The following is a 23,842-nucleotide window of genomic DNA, read 5'->3' as shown; positions in this document are numbered from 1 at the left end:
GTCATTATCGGCTGTACGCCCCGGCCTATTTATATAGAATAGGAGTAGTATGCCAGTAAGTGTAGTTGTGAATTACACACTACACCCAGGGAAATGACTCCTTGGTTGTACAAGTGTACAAGTTGAGTTTGCGCAGTGAGCAGTGACTGACCCTCCTGTGTGTTCGTGGGCACTCTTTTGTCATAGTTTCTTGTGTCTTTTGTTAATAACCCTGTTTGTCTTAAATGCTACTGTGGGTTGATGCAGTACAGCCACAGAGGACCTAAGTAATTAGCCAAATAGTAAACTTTACTCCCTCTCCAGGAGGCAGTAAACGATACTACTCGGCTTGAGGCTATAACATTTTGTTGGGCAGTGGGAGGACTGTCACAGTGGGTGGAAACCCAATGGGGTATTATACTTCAACCATATATGTGTTATTGTGTGTTAACTGTTTTTCCCAGACATGGTTGTCAATTCTTCTGCAGCTGGGGGTGTTAAATGTTGTAATGATAAATATATATATATATATATATATATATATATATATATATATATATATATATATATATATATATATATATATATATATATATATATATATATATATATTTATCATTACAACATTTAACACCCCCAGCTGCAGAAGAATATATATATATATATATATATATATATATATATATATATATATATATATATATATATATATATATATATATATATATATATATATATATATATATATATATATATATTGGTTTTTCCTGCTAAATATATTTCAGCATTCAGCGATAAACTGTTGAAAAGAATGAGCAAAAGTAAAACATGTTATAAACATTTTCTTAACATCTTCACAGTTCAGCTCCTTGGAATACTCTTTTTTTTTGGTCAAGTTTTTACTATACATCTACAGTCACGCAGTCACTGCTGAGTCTGATAGTGTCACCAAAAACTAGCTATCCTGTATATGAAATGAGTTATGGCATATAATTCACGCATTTTGTTCACTTGATAAGTTGAAATATGCAAAATACAGCAAAAAGGTGGGTCTGACGAACAAATGTCATAAAATATAAAGGATGCACTGCCAAAAGTTACATACTGGGAAGTGTTTCTGAGACTGAAATCACAATTCTTACATGTAATGGGCACCAAAAGATGCTCCTGGCCAAATCATCATTGTACCCTCCAGGGGCCAGGTAGAGTGGTGGGTTATAGAGATGTGTGGTAACAAAATTAGAACCCCCACACTCCACTTGGGGAATAATTACCATACATTTAATGCAGCCATAATACAGATGCCTAGGCCTGTAAGCCTATGCTTATAGGTTTGGAGTTGAAACATTATGCACAAATATTGTTACTTCTAATGAAATTCTCTCTCTCTCTCTCTCTCTCTCTCTCTCTCTCTCTCTCTCTCTCTCTCTCTCTCTCTCTCTCTCTCTCTCTCTCTCTCTCTCTCTCTCTCTCTCTCTCTCTCTCTCTCTCTCTCTCTCCCTCCCTCCCTCCCTCCCTCCCTCCCCCCTTCTATGCCCTGCTCTCCCTTCCCTCCTTCCCTCCCCATTCCCTCTCTCCATCCATCCACCCTCTCTCTCTCTCTCTCTCTCTCTCTCTCTCTCTCTCTCTCTCTCTCTCTCTCTCTCTCTCTCTCTCTCTCTCTCTCTCTCTCTCTCTCTCTCTCTCTCTCTCTCTCTCTCTCTCTCTCTCTCTCTCTCTCTCTCTCTCTCTCTCTCTCTCTCTCTCTCTCTCTCTCTCTCTCTCTCTCTCTCTCTCTCTCTCTCTCTCTCTCTCTCTCTCTCTCTCTCTCTCTCTCTCTCTCTCTCTCTCTCTCTCTGACAGATAAGGGGGAGGAGAAGTGATGGAGGGAGGCTTGAGACAAGACAAAAGAGGAAGGGAGAGGAAAGGAAAAGGGAAAGAATGGACATAAACAGGGAAGAAGAGTACGTGGGCAAAGGAAGTGGAGGAAGGGTGAAGGAGGATGAGAAGATGGGGAAAAGTAGAATCAATAAATATAAGCACCAAGGGTGAGGAGTGAGTGTAGAATTAGAAGGAGAGAGGAAGCATTGAGAAATAATTAAGTATTCTCTTTTCCTGTCCTCCACTCCTTTTTCATTTTCCTCCGTCACTTTTCTTCCCAATTATGCTCCTTCCATCCATTTTCATTTTTAATCATTCTCATTCAGCTTTGTAATCCTCAGAATTGCTCATCTCTCTCTCTCTCTCTCTCTCTCTCTCTCTCTCTCTCTCTCTCTCTCTCTCTCTCTCTCTCTCTCTCTCTCTCTCTCTCTCTCTCTCTCTCTCTCTCTCTCTCTCTCTCTCTCTCTCTCTCTCTCTCTCTCTCTCTCTCTCTCTCTCTCTCTCTCTCTCTCTCTCTCTCTCTCTCTCTCTCTCTCTCTCTCTCTCTCTCTCTCTCTCTCTCTCTCTCTCTCTCTCTCTCTCTCTCTCTCTCTCTCTCTCTCTCTCTCTCTCTCTCTCTCTCTCTCTCTCTCTCTCTCTCTCTCTCTCTCTCTCTCTCTCTCTCTCTCTCTCTCTCTCTCTCTCTCTCTCTCACACACACACACACACACACACACACACACACACACACACACACACACACACACACACACACATACACATGCCAGTTTTAGATGTGATGGTAGTACTGCACAGCTACAGTGCTGCATCACACCAGTTGTGAGAGCAAAACAGACACTTTTAGGGATTTTGGCACCCACTCTCTACTATTATTCATTAGTGATCTAAACCAAATTTCTTGTCCTATCCACTCCTGTGCTGATGTTAGCACCCTGCACTTTTCCACATCTTTTTGTAGAGGTCTAACTCTTCAGAAAGTAAACAGCTCATGCACGGGAGACACAGAACACCTGACTTCTGATCTCTCTAAAATTTCTGATTGGGAAAGAGCAAACTTGATATTGTTCAGTGCCTCAAAAACTCAATTCTTCCATCTATCAACTTGACACAACCTTCCAGACAACTATCTCCTTTTCTTCAGTGACACTCTTCTGCACTGAACATCCTTGGTCTGACCTTTACTTATAATCTAAACAAGGAACTTCACATCTCATCTCCAGCTAAAGCAGCTTCTATGAAGTTAGGTGTTCTGTGTCGTCTCTGCCAGTTTTTTCCTCACTCCCTCCCCGGTCAACCCAAGCTGCTAACTCTGTACAGGGGCCTTATCTGTCCATGTATGAAGTATGCTTCACATGTGTGGGGGTATTCCACTCACACCAGTATTTTAGAGAGGGTGAAATCAAAATTTTTTTGTCTTATCTGCTCCTCTCATCTAAATGACTGACTAACTCTCATCATTGCAGTGTTGCAGTTCTTGCTATCTTCTATCACTATTTTCATGTTAAGTGCTCCTCTGATATTGCAAACTTGATTTAACTGCAAACCTCCCCTCCTGTGGCATTGTTGCACAAGACTTTCTTCTTTCTCTCAACCTTATTCTGTCCACTTCTCTAATGCAAGAGTTAACCACTATTCTCAATCATTCATCCCTTTTTCTGGCAAAGTCTAGAATTCCCTACGTGCTTCTGTATTTCCTCCTTCCTTTGACCTGGAACTCTTTCAAGAGGGAGGTTTCAAGACACTTATCCTCTTTTTCTTCTTTATTATTCTATCTGATATCTCTATGGCATTAAGTGGGTCTTTCTTTTTATTAAAAAAATTTTGTTGCCCTTCGCCAGTGGCCATCTTACACACACACACACACATACACACTACAATTTTTTCCATAACTTTATGGTGAAACATAATAAAAAAATTTTCCACAAAACATCCATGTAATATATGGGAGTATCTTATGCAGAGGTGTGTCTAATACGCCGGCAAATACAGTATATATATATATATATATATATATATATATATATATATATATATATATATATATATATATATATATATATATATATATATATATATATATATATATATATATATATATATATATATATAAGTAGCATTTAGTCTCATTTTCCTCACAGTGATTGCTGGCGCAGAAGATGGAATGGGGAGAGGCTATGCTGATGTACTGGCTGGGAAGGGCATGAATGTCCTCCTGGTATCAGTGACATATGCAGACTTGGAGGACTTCGCCCATGAAATCAGTAAGTAAGATTTGAGTAGTATAGTAAGTTATTATGATATAATGTAGATTTTTTAAGCAAAGGAAGCAGGTCAAGGAGTATGAAAGCCTGAAAAAAGAAAGCCTGCTCAGTTCCTATTTGTTGCTCCTTAATAGTGATTCGAATAGGGTTCAAAATAGGAGGGCTGGTTTAGTTGTGAAACCCCTCTCTTGAAATATTTCAGTCTGTGTAAATGTGTAGCAATGGAATCTGCAAAGTGGTTCATTACCAGTAAAAGGAATGAAAGAATGAAGATACAAATTGACTTTCAACAGAATAAGACTGAAAAAAAAATGTTGTGCACTGAGGTAACAAGAAAGAGGAAGTATGCAGTTAAAAAGTTCTGAAGAACAATAACAATACAAGTGAGAGATGCAACATTGTAGTACAGGATAAGAGATTGAAGACATTCTAAGGAAGAGAGTTGATGAGGTGGAAAACTTCTGATGAAAATGAACATTGAACTTCATGGAAGTTGCTTCAGCATGAGATGAGATGTGGAATTAGCAGATGTAAGAGTTACAACACTTGCTAACAGATGAGAGGTCCCAGAATTGAATTTCAGGCCAGGACAGTATTGAGTTTATGAGCTTGCAACTGGCAGGAGCAGAAGGCTAGCATTGTATGTTTTGAGAGTGCATCACAGTGTTGATGATGTGGTGAACCTGTTAGAGTGCATAGAGACTGAGTGTGAGTAAGGATGGGACCTTATACACATCAAACATGCTCTCTCCCTTACTCAAAAAGGAAAATAACTGCTTGTTGTCAGTGAAAAATCCTTATCAACCTGTGTACAGTTCAAACCTGTCCCTGTTGTGAATGGTAGTGTGTGTGATTCACCTACGGTCGTCTGCTGGTTACCCAGCCACCCATTCCCCTACAGAAAGAGCTCAGAGCTCATAGTGACCAATCTTTGGGTAGGACTGAGACCACTGACACACCACACACTGGGACAGCGAGGTCACAACCCCTCGGGTTACATCCCGTACCTACTTGTTGCTAAGTGAACAGGGGCTACACATTAAGAGGCTCACCCATTTGCCTCGCTGCTCCCAGGATCCGAACCCAGGCCTTCTTGGTTGTGAGCCAAGCGTGCTAACCACTACACTACGTGGTGTGTGTGTGTGTGTGTGTGTGTGTGTGTGTGTGTGTGTGTGTGTGTGTGTGTGTGTGTGTGTGTGTGCGCGCACACGTGTGTGCATGTATTTACCTAGTTATATTTACCTGGTTGTAATATACAGGCCTGAGTTACTCACATGTGTTTCCTTAAAGTTGTGCACACTCGTTGCCGATACTACATCCTCACTGAGCTTGTTCCAAACTTCTATATTTCTCTGTGAGAAACTGTATTTCTTTATGTTACTCAAGTATCTCCCTTTTCTTATTCTTTTTGCTGTGTCCTCATGTTTATCTGGTATTTCTTACTTCACTTGGTAGCAGTTTCTCATTATCTATTTCTTCCACTCTATTCCACAATTTATAAATTAGTGTTGACATTCCCCTTTATCTTCTTGGTTCCAGTGTTGGCAGATTAATTTCCTTTAACCTATCTTCATATGTTAATTCTTCCAGTCCTAGAACCATCTTCATTGCTATCCTTTGTATTCTTTCTAGTTTTTTTTTTTTTACATATTTCTTCTTGTGGGGAGACCACACTAATTCAGCATATTCCAACTCTGGTCTAATCATGGTGGTAATTAGCTTTCTTGTCTTATCTTTATCCATGTAGCAAAATGCTGTTCCAGTATTTCTCACCATTTTATATATATCTCTGAATATCTTTTCTACATGCTTCTCCGACTGTTGACTATCCTGTATTATCACTTTCAGATCTTTCTCTTCTTGTACTTTTATTATTTCTTCATTTCCCATTTTATGTGTCCATTTTGGTCTCTCACTTTTTCCCATTTCCATTACATGACATTTTTTCACATTAAATTCCATCTCCCATTTCTTACTCCAACCCCAGATTTCATTCAAATTTCACAGTCTTTGTTGTTTCTTATACAGTAAAAACTCAGTTATAGAACTTAATTCTTTCCTGAATGCCATTTGAAATCCAAAATGTTCGAAAACCGAAACTATTTTCCCCTTAGGAATCAATGTAAAATGGATTAATCTGTTCCCAGACACCAGTTTACCTTGTCTCATTTTTTTTTTCTTTTTAACTAAATACATAGTGTACTCATTTATCCTTCTCCTGTGTTATATCAGTCGCTCTTGAATAAAAGCTCATCAAATTTAATTAAATTAAATTAATTAATTAATTAATTTATTTATTTATTTATCTATTTATTTTTTATGTAGGAGGGACACCAGTTAAGGGCAACAAAAATCCAATAAAAAAAAAGACCCACTGAGATGCCAGTTCCTGAACAGGGTCCAAAGTGCTTGTCAAAAATTGAAGGATAAGTGTCTTGACAGCTCCCTCTTGAAGGAATTCATCATAGAAAGGCGGAAATACAGAAGCAGGCAGGAAGTTCCAGAGTTTACCAGAGAAAGGGAGGGATGATTTGAGATTTGGTTAACTCCTGCATTAGAGAGAGAGAATAGGGGTGAGAGAAAGAAGAAAGTCTTGTGCCATGAGGCTGCAGGAGGAGGGGAGGCATGCATGTAGCAAGATCAGAAGAGCATTTAGCATGAAAATAGTGGTAGAAGATTGCAAGAGATGCAACATTGCACCAATGAGAAAGAGGCTGAAGACAGTGAGTCAGAGGAGAGGAGTTCATGAGATGAAAAGGTTTTGATTCCACCCTGTCTAGAAGAGCGGCATGAGTGGAACCCTTGGACATGTGAAGCATACTCCATACATGGATCTCAATGGGCTTTTTTTTTTTTTTTTTTATTTGATTTTTGTTGCCCTTGGCCAGTGTCCCTCCTACATGGATGGATAAAACCCCTGTACAGAATTAACAGCTGGAAAGGTGAGAAAAACTGATGGAGATGTCTCAGAACACCTAACTTCATGGTTACCCATGATCACTTTCATCTAAACCCATACTGTTTTTTGTTATATCATGTTTTTCCAGAAATTCTTTATCACTCTTTCACAGATCTTACATATTATGCTGGTCATTGATACTGGTCTATAGTTTAGTGGTTCTTCTTACCACTTTTATAAATTGGCATTATGTCTGCTTTTCTATTCCTTAGGCATTCTTCCAGTTGATAATGAGCACTTTATTATGTCAATTACTAGTTCAGTTAATTGTTTCCTGCACTCTTTTAAAATGAAACCTGATACTCCATCTGATCCTGTTGCTTTTCTTCCTTCCAGTTCCTCCTTCATTTTATATACTTCTTTAATTACTAAAATTTCCCATATTTGCTTTTCTGTCTTCTCATCTTGTGGTTCTTTAAATTCTGATTCTCATGTGAAAACTTGTTGAAACCTTTCATTTAGCAATTCATTCATGTTTTTTTTTTTTGGTTTTCATATATTTCATTTCCATCCTTCAATCTTTCTAGTTTTTCTTTTAGGTTATTTTTTTTCCATTTATGAATCTGTAGAACAGTTTTGGTTCATTTATGCACTTTTCAACTATATGCTTTTCATATCCTTTCTCTTCCTCTCTCCTTACTTTCACATATTTATTTCTTGCTACCTTAAAGTCTTCTTTATTTTTGTTTTGGATTTCTTTTCATACTTATCCCAGCTTAATTTTTTTTTTTCACCTTTGCATCTTGCATTTAATCACACCTGTTTTCCTTTTTCTTTAGGTTTGTATAATGGGACATATTTATTCACTCCAATCTCATATATTTCCACAGAAATATCATACTAATCTTGCACATCTCTTTTCAGCTTTTCCCAGTCCATTTCTTCATAATATTTCTTTAGGTCATCTATGTTCCCTTTTACATAGTTTCTTCTGTTTTCTTTGTATGATTCATCCTCTTCACTAACATCATTATCAGTCTCTATTTCTATCATTACATGGTCCCTTTTCCCCATGGGGCACACACATCTTAATTCTTTACTTAGGTCCATACCCTTTGTTAGTATTAAGTCGTCTTGCTGGTTCATCATCTCCCCCATATCTCGTATTTTCAGTCACCCATTGCATCATTGAGTTTTCCATAGTCAGGTTCAGAAATCTTTCTCCCCATGCAGTCTCTTTTCTCCTGCTTCAAATATTTCCCAATTTATTTCTTTGTAATTGAAATAACCAACTAATACTTTTTTATTACTTCTGATTAATTTACTCAAACACTGAATTGTATCTTCTGTTATTTTTTCATATTCTTCCTTATTCTAAGGATATGTTTTGGGTGGTACATTGATTGTTATTACCATTAGTATTTCTCCTTTATTATCCTCCAAGTTAACATTGACTGTTTCTGCTTTTCTTTCTCCATATTTCACTATTTTTGCCCTTGTCTCTTTTCTTGTCACCTCCCCTTCCTTTACCAATAGTCTCTTCTCCATCTATTATAGTTATTGTTAATGACCATCTGGTTTTCTTTTAGCCTTGTTTCCATTAAACATACCACCTTCAGATTTTTCTCTTTTAAATTGTCTTGTAATTCCACTATTAGTTGTTAATTTTTATTATTTTTTTCTTTTATTTTAATTTATTTCTTCATCTTTATGTACCATTTCTTTAATGTCTCCCAAAACTAAAAAAAAATTAGCTTTTTCTTCAGTTCTTGATTAATTTTTCTCTAGCCTTTTCATACATTTCTTTCAATTTTTTTCATTCTTCATTTCTGCTCTTCCTAATTATATATATATATATATATATATATATATATATATATATATATATATATATATATATATATATATATATATATATATATATATATATATATATATATATATATATATATATATATATATATATATATATATATATATATATATATATATATATATATACTTGCAATCTTATATTTCTCTTAGTTTGGATGTTCTTTCTAGTGTCTCTTCTGCTGCTTATTGTGATTTTAGTCTTATTTTCATTTTCAGTTTTGCCTTCCAGATAAGGTCTCTGTCTAACTACATCTTCCACTTATTCCTCAAATTTAGGGTAATCTTCATCATTTAGTTTCTTCAGCAAGTCCTTCACTGTTTTTGTTTCTTCTTTATGTCTTTTCAATTTATAAGTTATATTTTCTACTTAACTCAATAAACTATTTTAATTTATTATTTAAATTCAGTAAACTTTTCTTATCTGCTGCATCTCTTACCAGATCTTCATTGTTATTCAGTGCCTTTACCACTTCTTTTCTACATTTTTTTTTTCTTTCAGATGCTTTTCAATTATTTCCTTGAAGTCAACATTTGCTTTATCATTTTCAGTTTTTCAGCCTTTCACTTCATCCATGATTCTCATTCATCTTCTCACCTTTCACTAACTCTGCTTTCAAATCTATATTTTCTTTCATTACTTTTTCCATGTTGTTTTATAATTCCTCAATTTCATAATATTTTATTGTTCTCTCACTCTCATTTTGTTCAGTTCTGTTTTCAGCTTGAAAATTTCACCATCTTTTCCTAGATTCTGTTCCAGTTTAACCTGAAGGGATTTTACCATTTCCAACACTACTTTCATCTCATGCTGTTCTGCATCATTTTCCACTTTTCTTAATCTCATTTTCAAGAATCCAATCTCACTTTCATTTCGGTCATTGTCACTAAAACCATTTCATTTCATTCATTTTATTCATAAAAATTAATTTCATCCTTTAGTGAAAATGAGTCTGGAATTGCATAGGCCATCTTTGTTTTGAAAATTGCTGTCAGCTGAGACCATGAATCCACAATCAGTGTTTCCTCACCTACAAGATCACACTCACTCTCTCAGACTCAATATATCACATTTCTAGGCCTTCTTGCTGATGTCCTCTTCCAGGGCCAGTTTATGCTGTGATTACCCCATAAAGTCACTTTATGCTAGGAGCAAAATGATCTTGATCTTGATGCTATTGATGGCTCAGGATTACTCCTGACCCAGCTCTTTATAACAGGAATTCCTTTAGGGAAAAAGAAAAAAAAACAGAAAACAGGCATTATCTTTCACACCACTAATCCCTACATATAGCACACTACATTTTCTTCAGGAACTCCTTCACTACCTCAATCATCCTTTCATTTGTCTACCCACACAGTCCCAGTAGCAACACCATCCATTCCTTTCCTGTATTCTCCACTTTGCCTATCCCCAATTCCCTCAGCACCACTTGCATCATCTCATTCCAGTCCCTGGCATACTTCATACACTCCAGCACCACATGTTCCACTGTCTCATCCTCTCCCATGTCACACAGCTGGCACACTTTGCTGTGGGACTCATACCATCTGCAACTTCTTGTATTCACATCCATACACTGTGCCCTTGGCTAAAAGAGAAGATCAGTATCCAGGCTTCCCTCATACCACTTTTCATACATTGGGGCCTTTCTCTATATATCACTTCAAAGTATTCTTTTTTTTTTTCATATTATTATTCCATTCACACAGTACCACATGTTTCACTACTCTAATTTATTGTTCTTTTTTCTTACAGCCCATTCTAGACCCCCTCCATTTCTAGCAATCATACTCCAGTCACTCTGAACATATCTTCCCTCCAGCTGCTGAAAAGCCCAACTAGTTTCCAAGCCACTCTTTATTGCCATCCTAACACATCTTCTCCCACCTGCTACTCCTGACATTCCACAGAAACATGTTTCTCACTAATCTTGCATCGTCCATTCACTCTAATCCTAGGGTTGCTTTTACATGCCTCTCTTTAAATGCATTGTGTTGTTAACTCGATTTTGATGTAATAATAATAATAATAAATAATAATAATAAACGGTTTATTATTTAGGCAGTTAACAAACTGAAAATGTACATAGGGGGTGGGGAAAAACTTAACATTAATCCTAAAGGTAAGTCTAATCTAGGAGGGAAATACTAATGATTGATGGCTCGCACCATGGTGGGAATCGCACTGAGTCTGTACCGGTCCGTGCGCGGCGCCTTCAGGGGCGTTATTTTGTTGTGGTGTCTGGTGGCACGGACCGGGCGAGGCGCGTCAGGCGGCAGCATGTTTCTGAGACGTGGATGATGCAGTAGTCCCCTTCCAAACTTCTCCAGAGCCTCTCGGTGCCTGGTGGATATTCTGGACAGACTCAGGGTGGTCAGGGCTTCTTCGTAGGTGGTGTATGCAGGGCCAAGGATGACCCTGCACGCCCTTTTCTGCACACTCTCTAGCTGTAGCTGTTGAGTGTGTGTGAGGGAGGAGGACCACGCTGAGGAGGCGTACATGAGTTTGGGGAGGATGAAGGTAAGGTACACCCCCCTTAACTCATCTGTCGGCGTCCCCAGCGACCTGAGTCTGCGCAGCATGTACAGCCTGTAGGTAGCTGATCTTACGGTGCTGGCGACATGCTGCTTCCAGGTCAGCTGGTTGTCCACCGTGACTCCGAGAAGCTTGGCACATTGGACCACCTGGAGGGGGTGAGGGCCCACTGTGAGCCGGGGAGGGGGCACTGGTACAGAGGAGGTACAGAAATCCATCACCACAGTTTTGCTGTGGTTGATGGTCATCCTGCTCTCCTCCGTCCATGTCTGCAGTCGCTCCAGAATTGCTTGCAGTGGCGAATAGTCCGGGTTCTTGGTGGAAACTGGGACGCCCACGGTGAAGTCGTCCACATACTTCCAGCGATGGGGGGTGTCAGTGAGGGCGTCGTTGATGAGGAGGAGGAAGCATACAGGACCCATCTTGGTTCCCTGGGGGACCCCACATGTCAGCTGTTGGAAATTAGAGACAGAGCCCTGATAGCGAACGGCCTGACGTCTCCCTGTGAGGAAGTCGGCTAGCCACGCTATCAGATTAGGAGGGAGACCCAGACTTACTGCCTTGCTGATGACGACAGTGTGATCAACAAGATCAAAGGCTTTTTTGAAGTCCACAAAAGCAACAGCTAGAGAGGTGTTTCGCTTGTCCAGGTGGCTGTGGATGAATTCAAGGAAGCTGGTCAGGTAATGGGAGGTGGAGGTGGCTTTAATATTTCCGAATTGTCTGATATCCACGGTGTTACAAATTTTGGTGTAGGCCCAGTCATATACAAAATCTTCACAAATAAGGCTAGGGATTGGGGTGATAGAGACTGGCCTGAGGTCATTGAGTGACTGTGGACTGGAAGTTTTGGGGATGGGGGTGATGTAAGATGTCTTCCAGTCCGCGGGGCAAGAGTGTTGGGAGAGTGAGGCGTTTATTATGGAGCATAGTGGTGTTGCTAGCTCTACAGCAAATTCCTTGTAAATTTTTATAGGAAGGTCAGTGGGTGTGGTGGATCTTGGTTTAAATTTAAGTATTCTCTTAAAAACATCCATTGCCTGGACAGTGTGTGGAGGGGAGGGAGCGGGAAGATAGGCAGGAAGCGGAGTGGTGTGGAGGGGAGGAAAGGTTTGACAGATAGCAGCAAAGTGATCGTTCATCTCCTGAGCCGCGAGATTAGCAGGAAGGTGTGAGGTGCAAGGAAGAGACGAAGTGTGCTTTTGTAGGCCACACAAAGCTTTGATCTTAGCATACCACTGTCTGTTGTTGGTCAGCTTGAGGTGGTGTATCTTGTCTGGGTAATAGCTTGCCTTTGCATTCTTAATCTCCCTGATTACTCTGTTTCTTAGTTTCCTGTATAGGACCGGGCAGGAGTGGAACGCCCAGGTCCGCTGACGCATGAGTCTTTTAATGCGGGGCGTCATCCAGGGAGCATCAGACGGGTGCGTTGTGACGCTCTTGGCTGGGAAGTAGCGGTGGAAGGCTTCTGTGGTGGTGGCGACGTAATTTTGCCATTTTAAGTGGACGTCCTCCTCATCCAGCACCTTGCAAATGTGTGTGTGTGTGTGTGTGTGTGTGTGTGTGTGTGTGTGTGTGTGTGTGTGTGTGTGTGTGTGTGTGTGTGTGTGTGTATTTACCTAGTTGTGGTTTACAGGAAGGGAGTAATCTCATAGTATCCTGTCTCTATATCTATCCAGTTTGGTCTTAAAAGCATGGACAGTTACGGCATTGACAAAGTCTTCTCTGAGTTCATTCAATTTGTTCGCACTTCTGTGAGGAGAACTATACTTTTTGATGTCTCTTCTACAGTTAACTTCAACTTCTTACTGTGTCCCCCTGTACTCTGTGTGTCTAAATTTATAAAACCTTTGTCCACATTTTCCATACCATTTATCATTCTATAGATGTTTATTAAATCTCTCTCTCTCTCTCTCTCTCTCTCTCTCTCTCTCTCTCTCTCTCTCTCTCTCTCTCTCTCTCTCTCTCTCTCTCTCTCTCTCTCTCTCTCTCTCTCTCTCTCTCTCTCTCTCTCTCTCTCTCTCTCTCTCTCTCTCTCTCTCTCTCTCTCTCCTGTTTTCAAGGGTAGGAATTTCCAACATTCTTAATCTCTCTTCATAGGTTAACTTACTTGATTCCAGAAACATCTTAGTGACTGCTCTTTGTACACTTTCTAATTTTATAATATTCCTCTTTATATGAGGAGACTACACCACTGCCTCATATTCCAATCTTGGTCTTATCGTGGAAATTAACAACTTTTTTATAATTTCTTCATCTAGATATGAATATGCCATTCTTATTCTTTTTAACAAGTGTGTGTGTGTGTGTGTGTGTGTGTGTGTGTGTGTGTGTGTGTGTGTGTGTGTGTGTGTGTGTGTGTGTGTGTGTGTTTACCTAATTGTATTTACCTAGTTATACTGTACAGGGCATGAGCCAAAGTTCATTTTGTCCTGTCTCCATAACCATATTTATCAAGTTTCTCTTTAAACATGTGTACACTATTTGCCACAACCACCTCTTCCTTCAAATCATTCCAGATTTTGATAGTTCTATATGGGAAGCTGCATTACTTGATGTCACTTGAACATCTACTCTTCTTTATTTTCTTCCCATGCCTCCTTATCTGTCTCTCTCCCTCCTTCATCTGTGGTACCAAGTCATTTATGTCTATTCTTTCTATATTTACAAATTTGTACATTGTTATCAGGTCTCCTCTTTCTCTTCTGTCTTGTAGTGTTGGTAAACCCATCTCTTCAAGTCTTTCTTCATAGCTTAAGTTTTTCAATTCTGGTACCATCTTTGTTGCTATCTTCTGTATTCTTTCCAGTTTCCATATATCTTTTTTTTCTCTATGGTGCCCAAATTACTGCTATGTATTTCAATTTAGGACATATTATGCTTACTATAATTTTCTTCATCATTTCTTTATGTAAATAGTTAAAATGCCATGTTAATGTTTGTTAACAAGCTGTATGTAGAGACAAATATCCCATTTGTGTGTCTTTCAGGTGATAGTGTGCTGTGAAACATTACTCCCAAATCTTTTTCTTCATTATTTTTCATTATTATTATTTCTCCTCCCATTTTGTACTTCTATGAAGGTCTCTTTTTACTTTTTCCTATTTCCAACACATGGCATTTTCTGGCATTACACTCTAGTTTTCATCTTTGGCTCCTTGCATGTTTCTTGTCAATACCCTTTTATAACTCTTTGCAGTCATTTTCATCATTTATCATTTTCATTATTTTTGCATCATCAGCAAATAGGTTTATATAACTATTTAGATCCTCTGTCATATTATTTACATATATTTTAAATGTAATAGGTGCCAACACAGATCCTTGCAGTACCCCACTGGTCACTTTGTGCCAGCTTGAATTAGTGTCTCTGATTACTGTTCTCATTTCCCTCCCTTGTAAACAATCATCCATCCATCTCAATGTTGCTCCCTTTAGTCCTCTATTCTCTAGCTTCCACATAAGGCTTTTGTAAGGAAGTTCATCAAATGCTTTTATACCAGATCAACCCATCTGCCCCTCTGTTACACTCCATCTATTACTCTCGTATAGAAACTCAGTAGATTTGTGACACAGGATCTCCCTTTCCTGAATCTAAATTGCTTTTCTGTTATTATTTTTTCATTTAGATACTCCACCCATCTGCCTTTAATTACTATTTCACAAAGCTTACTTTACAATACTTGTTAGTGACACCAGTCTACAGTTTAATGGTTCCATTTTATTTCCCCCTTTGTATATTGGCACTATGTCAGCTCTTTTCCATTCCCTTGGTACTTTTCCTTCTCTCAACAAGCTGTTAATTATATCCCATATGGATCCTACCATTTGTTCTCTGCGTTCTTTTAATGTCCATCCATTTACTTGCTCTGGTCCCAAAGCTTTTCTAACGTCCAGCTCTTCCAGCAGTTTCTTGATTTCTTGTTTCTTTACTTGTATCTCCTGTATTCCCTCATACTGTGATACCACTTTTGGTGCCACAAAATCAGTTTCCTTTGTAAATACAGATTGAAAACTTTCATTCATTAGCTCACTCATCTCCTCAGTAGTTTCATAAATTCTTCTTTCCCTTTTAACTTGTTTATGCAATCCTTATGTTTCATTTTCCCATTCATGTATCTATAGAAAAGTTTGGATTCTTCCTTTCATTTTTTTATTATGTCACTTTCAAAGTTTCTTTCTTCTCTTATACTATATTAATTCCTTGCCTTTCTGTATTCTCTAGCATTTCTGTTCAGTTGTCTCATCATTTTCTTCCATCTCCTGCCCTTTTTCTCTTTTGCTCCTACACACCTGGCATTATGCCATTTATGTTTCCTGATTTTCACTTTATAACTTGACACAAACTGTGTGTGTGTGTGTGTGTGTGTGTGTGTGTGTGTGTGTGTGTGTGTGTGTATTTACCTAGTTGTGGTTTACAAGAGGGAAGTAATCTCATAGTATCCTGTCTCTATCTATCCAGTTTGGTCTTAAAAGCATGGATAGTTATGGCATTGACAATGTCTTCACTGAATTTATTCCATTTGTTCACACTTCTGTGAGGAAAAGTATACTTTTGATGTCTCTTCTACAGTGTGTGTGTGTGTGTGTGTGTGTGTGTGTGCTATGTATGCTTACTATGAGATAGAGATAAAATAATCTACAAAATATTATGCGAGGTAAATAGGTAAGGTTTATGTGTATGCATATATACAGTATTCCCCCACTATTCGCAGGGATTATATTCCAAGCCTCCGTGCAAATAGCAAACATCTGCGAATCCTAGATGCAACCTCTACAACACTCAGAAATACCTATGTTTATAGTTTAAACCATGAAATATATGCTTCACGTTTATTAAGTGCAAAGCAAATACACCAGCCTCAGAGTCCTCCTCTGGGGAGGGGACCACATTTGTCCCCAGGTCTAAATGTTCTTCTGGTATCAACCGTAAGTGTCTTGACATCCCCCTCAACTTTTCTTCATTAACTTCTGCAACATTCGTGACATTAGATCTAACTTTTAATCTGCAGAAAACCACCTCTCCTCTACTAAATCTGTATACCTCTCATCTAACTCTTCTGGCTATAAAAAAAATTCTTTGACTACTTAAATTCCAAAGTGGAGCATATCTTGACTCTTCCCTTTTGCAGAGATATCTATTCTAGGGGACTTCAATGTTCACCACCAGCTTTGGCTCTCCTCTCCCTTCACTGAGCATAGCCCTTAACTTAGCTGTTCTCCATAACCTAGAACAATTGGTGCAACACCTTACTCATATTCCTGACCATCTTGGAGATATGCCCAATATTCTTGACCTTTTCCTAACCTCTAATTCTGCTTATGCTGTCACCCTGTCTTCTTCACTGGGCTCCTTCGATCACAACCTCATATCTGTATTCTGTCCTATCACTCCAATCCTTTCTCAGGATCCCTCAAAACGTAGGTGCCTCTAGCATTTTGCTTTTGCCAATTGGGAGGCCTGAGGAGGTATTATGCTGATTTTCTGTGATTGACTACTGCTTCCGTGTCAGAGACCTGTCTCTGTGTGCTGAGGTTATAACAGAGGTGATAGTCTTTGGCATGGAGGTGTACATTCCTCACTCTTTCTCTCAACCTAAACCTTCCAAACCTTGGTTTAACACAGCCTATTCTTGTGCTATACTTGATAGAGAGGTGGCCCACAAAAGATACTTGACTCTTCCATCACCTGAATCATGCACTTTATATTTCTGCCTGGAATCATGCCAAGATTCCAACACACCAAAAATTCCTTTATTAATAGAAAGTGTCAAATTCTTTCAAGATCTAACTCTCCTTGTGCCTTCTGGCACCTAACCAAAAACATGTCCAATAACTTTATTTCTTTATCTTTCCCTCCTCTATTTCAACCTGATGGCATCACTACCTTCTCATCTATTTCCAGAGCTGAATTCTTCATGTAAACTTCATGCTAAAAACTCCAGCTTGGATGATCCAGGGCTTATTCCTCCCTTTCCTTCACCCTCTGACTATTTCATGTTATCCATTAAGATCCTTCACAGTGATGTTTTAGATGCAATCACTGGCCTTAACCCTCAAAAAGCTTATGAACCTGATGGGATCCCTTTTATTGTTCTCCAAAACTGTGCCTTCATGCTTGCACCTTGGCCAGTCAAACTCTTCCCATTCTATCTATCTATTTTTCCTTCATGCTGGAAGTTTGCCTACATCAGCCTGTTCCTAAAAAGGGTGACTGCTCTAATCCTTGAAACTACCATCCTATTGCTTTAACTTCCTGCCCCTCTAAAATTTTAAAATCTATCTTCAACAGGAAGATTCTTAAATATCTATCACTTCACAACCATCTATCTGATTGCCAGTATGGGTTCTGTCAAGGCTGCTCTGCTGGTGATCTGGCTTTCCTTACTGAGTTGTGGTCATCCTCTTTTATTTATTTATTTATTTTTTTTTTTATGTCTCAGACATATCAAAAGCTTTTGATAAAGTCTGGCACAAAGTTTTAATTTCCAAACTATGGCTTCTATGGTAAACAGAACAGTGGTGTTCCTCAGGGTTCTGTCCTGTCACCCACTTTCTTCCTATTATTCATCAATGATCTAAACCAAATTTCTTGTCCTATTCACTCTTACACTAATGATACCACCCTGCACTTTTCCTTGTGTTTTTGTGGACATCAAAACCCATCAGGAAGTAAACAGCCTATGCAGGGAAGCCTCAGAACACCTGACTTCTGATGTCTCTAAAATTTCTGATTGGGGCAGAGTAAACTTAATAATGTTTAATGCCTCTAAAACTCAATTCTTCCATCTATCAACTCAACACAACTTTCCAGATAACTATCCCCTCTTCTTCAATGATACTGAACTGTCTGTTTTTTGTACATTGAACATCCTCAGTCTCTCTTTTACTACTAATAATCTAAACTGGAAACTTTACATTTCATCTCTAGCTAAAAGAACTATGAAGCTAGGCATTCTGAGTCATCTCTGCCAGCTTTTCTCAACCTGTCTGCTAACTGTGTACAAGGGCCTTAGGCCTTATCCATCTATGTATGGAGTACACTTCACATGTTGGGAGGGTTCCACTCATACTGCCCTTCTGGACAGAATTAAATCAAAATTATCACATCTTGTTAACTCCTCTTCTTTAACTGACTGTTTTCAGCCTCTTTTATTGCCACAGTTTTCTCTTGCCATCTTCTACCACTATTTTCACACTAACTGCTCTTCTGATCTTGCTAACTGCATGCCTTCACTCTTCCTGTTCCCTTGCAGCTCAAGGCTTTCTATTTTTTTTTTTTTTTTTTTCACTCCTATTCTTTCCACCTTTTTTAATGTAAGAGTTAATTACAGAAGTACATGAGACTTACCGTAGGTTAGTTGAAATGTGCTTCGGATTTTGCGAGGCACATCACGTCTGCTAGATGGTAGAGTTCACATGAGATACACTACACTTCGCCACACAGTCAGTCTTTAAAGATACAACTACCCACATGAAATATTATCTCCCAACCCTTCCAGTCAGTGAATTTTTGTTGTGTAAACCAAGAATTATCAATTAACAAAGGGAGGGAGTGGAGGGCATGTGAACTCTACCATCTAGCAGACGTGATGTGCCTCACAAAATCCGAAGCACATTTCAACTAACCTACGATAAGTCTCATGTACTTCTGTAATTTTACTTCGGCAAATCACTTGTCTGCTAGATGGTGCCGTTCACATGAGATTTTAAAGTCATGTGGGTGTTGTATGTAAAGGGTTCTGTCAAATTTCACATTTTGTAAATAGGTGTAAATAAAAGTTCCTATTACAAAAACCCCATTGTCATATATGAAAATAGAACATGATTTTTACTGCTGATAACATTTCAAACCTTACATTATACTGAGCCTGGCACTGCTTCTTGAAAAAGGGTCTATTTCCCCTTGTATATCCTTATTATAATATTTAGCAAATGTGGCTTCCTGCATCCAACCAGCTTTTGCCATGATGGTGGCAATAGGCACATCCAGTGCCTTGGCCTTAGACACTGACACAGGTCTAATACTACCTGCTGTGTACCTCTTGGTATAAATCCCACACTTACATAACATGGTCTTAAGCCACCTTGCCACCATGTCCTTAGAAACACCCCTATGAGGTTTTATATAACTTATGAGTAGTCTCCCATCTGCATTTCCAGATTCTGTCCTTAGCCTCTCAGTTCTTTCTATATATTCTTTCATAGCCTTAACTACACACAATCTGTAATCCTGAGGATAAGCTTTAAATACAATAGTACGAACATTAAATTTTGGCCTGCATTGCTTGATGTTACCTCCTAACAAAACTGAAACAGATTCTTCTCCAAATGCCATATTCACCAACAATAAGTGCAAAGTTTGGATCCTGGCTGCTTGTGTCATTGCCATCAGCATCACCATTTTTAGCGATAAGTCTTTCAGTGTTAGGCTGTGTAGTGGTTCCATGAGTCTTATCTTTTGTAATACAAGTTTCACATCCCAGGTCGTTGCATACCTGGGTGTAGAAGGGCGTAAGTTGAAGACTCCCCGCAGAAATCTGTTGACAAGTGGGTGATTGCCCGCTCTGCAGCCTTCCACCCTAATTCCTATTGCAGATAGAGTCCCTCTCGCCGTGTTAATGTTTTCATAACCCACATTCCTTTGAAAGTTATGAGACAAAGTTTAATATATCTGCTATAGATGGTGCAATGGGATTAATGTTCCCTCTACTACAAAACACCTCTTGATGTGAGTGTTGTATTGTCTACCTGTTGCTGGTTTCCAAGAGGCCATAATGATTTCCGTACCTTCTTTAGATATGCCACGTTCTCCAAGTTGTTTCCAGACAACTGACAAGCCATCAAATTTGTGTGTTTCATTATTGGGTGTTCCTCAGCAGTTGACGGATGCATTAGCACATTTTTCCTTCTCTGTATGACCCGAGGGTCGTCTACTAGCATCCGAAGGAGCACCCCCATCCACGGTTGTGATGGCCAAAGTGGCACTATCATCCATCCTCTGGTCCTTTCCTCCCTTAACTTCTGCAGACATCTAGAGATCAGAGAGAAGGGAGGAAAGAGGTAAACCAATTTAAATTTAGCCCACGGAATTGTAACTGCATCAATATATGCAGCCTCTGGATCTGGTGTCCATGCACAGAATGGAGTCATTTGTTTGTTCAAACGTGAAGCGAATAGGTCTATACAAGGATTCCCAAATATAGAACACAATTCCTTAAATATCATCTCATTCAGCTGCCACTCATGTCCGTCATTAAAGTAACGTGATGCCTCGTCGGCCATGACGTTACATTTGCCTGGTATGTGGGAAGCTGTCAGCCATACCCCATTACTAAGACACCATTCCCAGATGTTCCTACTAATGTCATCACAAACTATTGACTTAACACCTCCCATCTCATTCACGTAATTAATCGCTGTGGTGTTATCACATAACACCCTGACGTGTAAACCTCTAAGGAGATGTGTAAAAGATCTCAATGAGAATAACATAGCCAATAATTCACGCATTAATGTGCGAACGCACCTCTTCAGGGGACCATCTGTTATTGGTAGTGATGCTATTTTGGCAACCTGCCCATCCTAGATTTTAAGCATCTGTGAACAACTCAGTATCTGGTGCATTTCTGAATATTTTCCTGTTTTGATTCTCCAATTCCTTAATCCACCAGTTTAAATCTGTTCTAATCTCCTCTGTAATGTTCATCCATCTATTAAAGTCTCCACATGCCTATTCCAAAGCCTTGATCTTTGCTCTTTCCATCCTCCTATAGTGCATCTTCCCCATCTCTACAGCTGGGATTGCTGCCACCAGCAGGCCAATCACTCTTGCCACAATTCTAATTTTTTCTTTGTCTATTGACTAAAAGAAAGCAATGCTGTATAATCTCATCCCTCCTACGCAGTTACCGGCAAGGTAACTGTCATGGCCACCAAATCTATCACGTTACCTAAATACTCAATACGCTTAGTGGGACTGAAAACAGATTTCTCCACATTTATGCAGAAACCTACACTCTGCAACAACTGAATGTTGTCATTCATGCAATCAAAACATCTCGGCAAAGAGCTACTATACAGAAGCGTATCATCAATATAACTAGTGATGTTGTGGCTTTTATGCCTAAGTGTAGAGAAAACTGGCTTCAGAAGTTTTGTAAATAGACGAGGACCATCCGAAAACCCGTTAGGTAGACATGTGAACTGGTAAATCTTATCCAACCATCTAAAACACAGATATTTTTGTTGTTCCTCTGCAATTTTTACTGAATAATAGGCTTTCTTAAGGTCTATAGAAGCCATATAATCTCCTTGACTAAGCAACTGTAATACTTGTTCAAAATTTTCCATTTTGAAATGAGTATATTCTACATGCCTGTTCAGTTTTCAAGATTTAACACCATCCTATAATCCCCCGTCTTATTCTTCCTCAGAAAAACTGGTGAAAGTATTTGTTGATCCTGTCCATGTGTCTCTATGATGGCCTTTATCTCTAACAATTTTTTAACCTCCTAATGCATAATCAGTTTATCTTCCTCACTAAAGATATACTGTATATCCTCTCTAAATAAATATCCGATATTAGCTTCATCTATATTCAGATGACAATGTTCCACCATATCCAAAATGAACAGGTCACTTGTAATCACACGCCATTTATTGATAAACTTGTGAAGTTGCCCAGCCTCAAATTGTTCTTTCACCTGGGTTAACGCCGGGGGTTATGTTGACCCCGACCTCTCACGTTTTTTGTTGTCCAAGCTTGAGCAGGGTAGGAGCGCCTGTGTTCACCACTGGAGGGCATCCTGCGAAAACCATACAGCTGATATCTGGATGGGAATCCACAGGAGGAGGCCTTGGCAAAAAAGTTACATTGTTTACCTCCACCAAATCTGCCACTGCTTGCAGTCCAAGATGTAGGCTTCTAAAAGTGAATTTGGTTTTCAGCCTTTCTGCCTCCTCAATATTTCTGTTGGCTTGTGACAGGTCATCCCCAAACAATAGACCCGTCATGGGAGCCTTGTCAGCACACAAATGAGAATATTTGGGATTAATGTCCCTCTTTATGATATGTCGCCTGTTCAAGTTATTTCTGTAGTGGGCATTACCCAATAATGCCAATGCACCATTGAGCATGGCCACCTCATTTGCAATAATTTGGTGCTCTTCATCACGTGCCACCTTGTCTAGCACAGTCACAGTAAGCGATTTTACAACAATAGTAGCTGCCTTGGTACTATCTTTTTCCCACTTCCCTTAAGCGGAAGTCTGCCTTCTTTGCCTCTGCAGGCAGTGCGTCCAAGACCTGTGGGTTGCAATCCATTTGAGTTAATGCATGGCAGTTATTTGGTCTAAATGTCACTTCATCCTCTACAATGGCTTTGTAATCTTCCTGCCTCATGCCATTAATAAACAGGTGGTTCACCATTGCAGCAATTTCCTTGTCAAGTTCTTTTGAGACAGTTTCCATGGGTCCATAATTCTTAGCACCTTGTAACAATATACTATCATGAGGAACATCCCTCTGGATTTCCTCTTCCTCATCACTGTCCTCCCTCAGTGGAGTTCTAAATCCAGAAAATCCTGCCTGTGATTCCTGAGAATCAGGCAGCAAAGTATTATTTGACACCTACAGGGGAGCATTGTTATGAACTGCTTTTGACTTCACAGCCCCATTTTCCTTCTTAAGCTTGTCATGTCTTTCCTCAACTCAGTCAAAGCATCCATAATCATGCCCAAAGAAGGCGCAGTGCTGTCTTCACCAGCGTATTTTGGAGAAGGGGAAGGTGACCGAGAGTAACTTAACCTCTCATGACGAGTAGAACGGCTCTTAGATCTGGATCTTTCTTCATGTTTACTCCCCTTGTGTAATTCCTTTACCTTAGCTGAGGTGCGTGGCATGCTGGTAGTTCTGAATCTCTCAGGACTGGGGCAAGCGTCAGAAGGCGTCCTAGACATGGCGGCTAATGTTAACAAGATGCCACCCCTTTTAACAGTAGTTCCTTTTATAACCCCACGGGTGCCTTAACCTCACACACAGGGTAACTTTAAATCAAAAACTCCTTCCTTATAGTAATCTGGGAAGTCAAATGCCCCCAGGCTTGTAAATAAGGCAATATTCCTCTTGCCCGAATAATGGGTAACAAGATGGAACCATCTCGCACCTATGTCGGCTCACGAGAGTGCCCAAATATTGTTATATATATATATAGCATAAAATATTTGCCAATAATCTGCCTTATACCAAGTAACGGATATCATATAACCAATAATCCGCCCTTATACAAGGTAACGGATATTTATAGTCCATAATCCGCCCTTAAATCAGGTAACGGATTCAAATAGGCAACACTCCGCCCTTATCAGGTAACGGACATCCATAGGCAATACTCCGCCCTATAATCAGGTAACGGATAACTAAAGACAATA

The 23,842-nt window shown here is 39.2% G+C and overlaps 1 protein-coding gene across 3 annotated transcripts in view; it reads left to right on the top strand.

Moving 5' to 3' along the window:
• The window catches only part of LOC135099748 (inactive hydroxysteroid dehydrogenase-like protein 1), a 145,431-nt gene that overhangs the window by 62,511 nt on the left and 59,078 nt on the right, over nt 1-23,842 (top strand). For all 3 annotated transcript variants that reach the window (XM_064002254.1, XM_064002253.1, XM_064002255.1), the window contains exon 3: nt 3,978-4,100. In XM_064002254.1, the coding sequence (XP_063858324.1) occupies nt 3,978-4,100 (123 nt within the window). The remainder of the gene's footprint in view (nt 1-3,977; nt 4,101-23,842) is intronic.

This window comes from Scylla paramamosain, chromosome 4 (genome assembly GCF_035594125.1).
Source record: "Scylla paramamosain isolate STU-SP2022 chromosome 4, ASM3559412v1, whole genome shotgun sequence".
In the NCBI taxonomy this organism is placed as follows: domain Eukaryota; kingdom Metazoa; phylum Arthropoda; class Malacostraca; order Decapoda; family Portunidae; genus Scylla; species Scylla paramamosain.
This window is presented reverse-complemented; position numbering and strand designations above follow the sequence as displayed.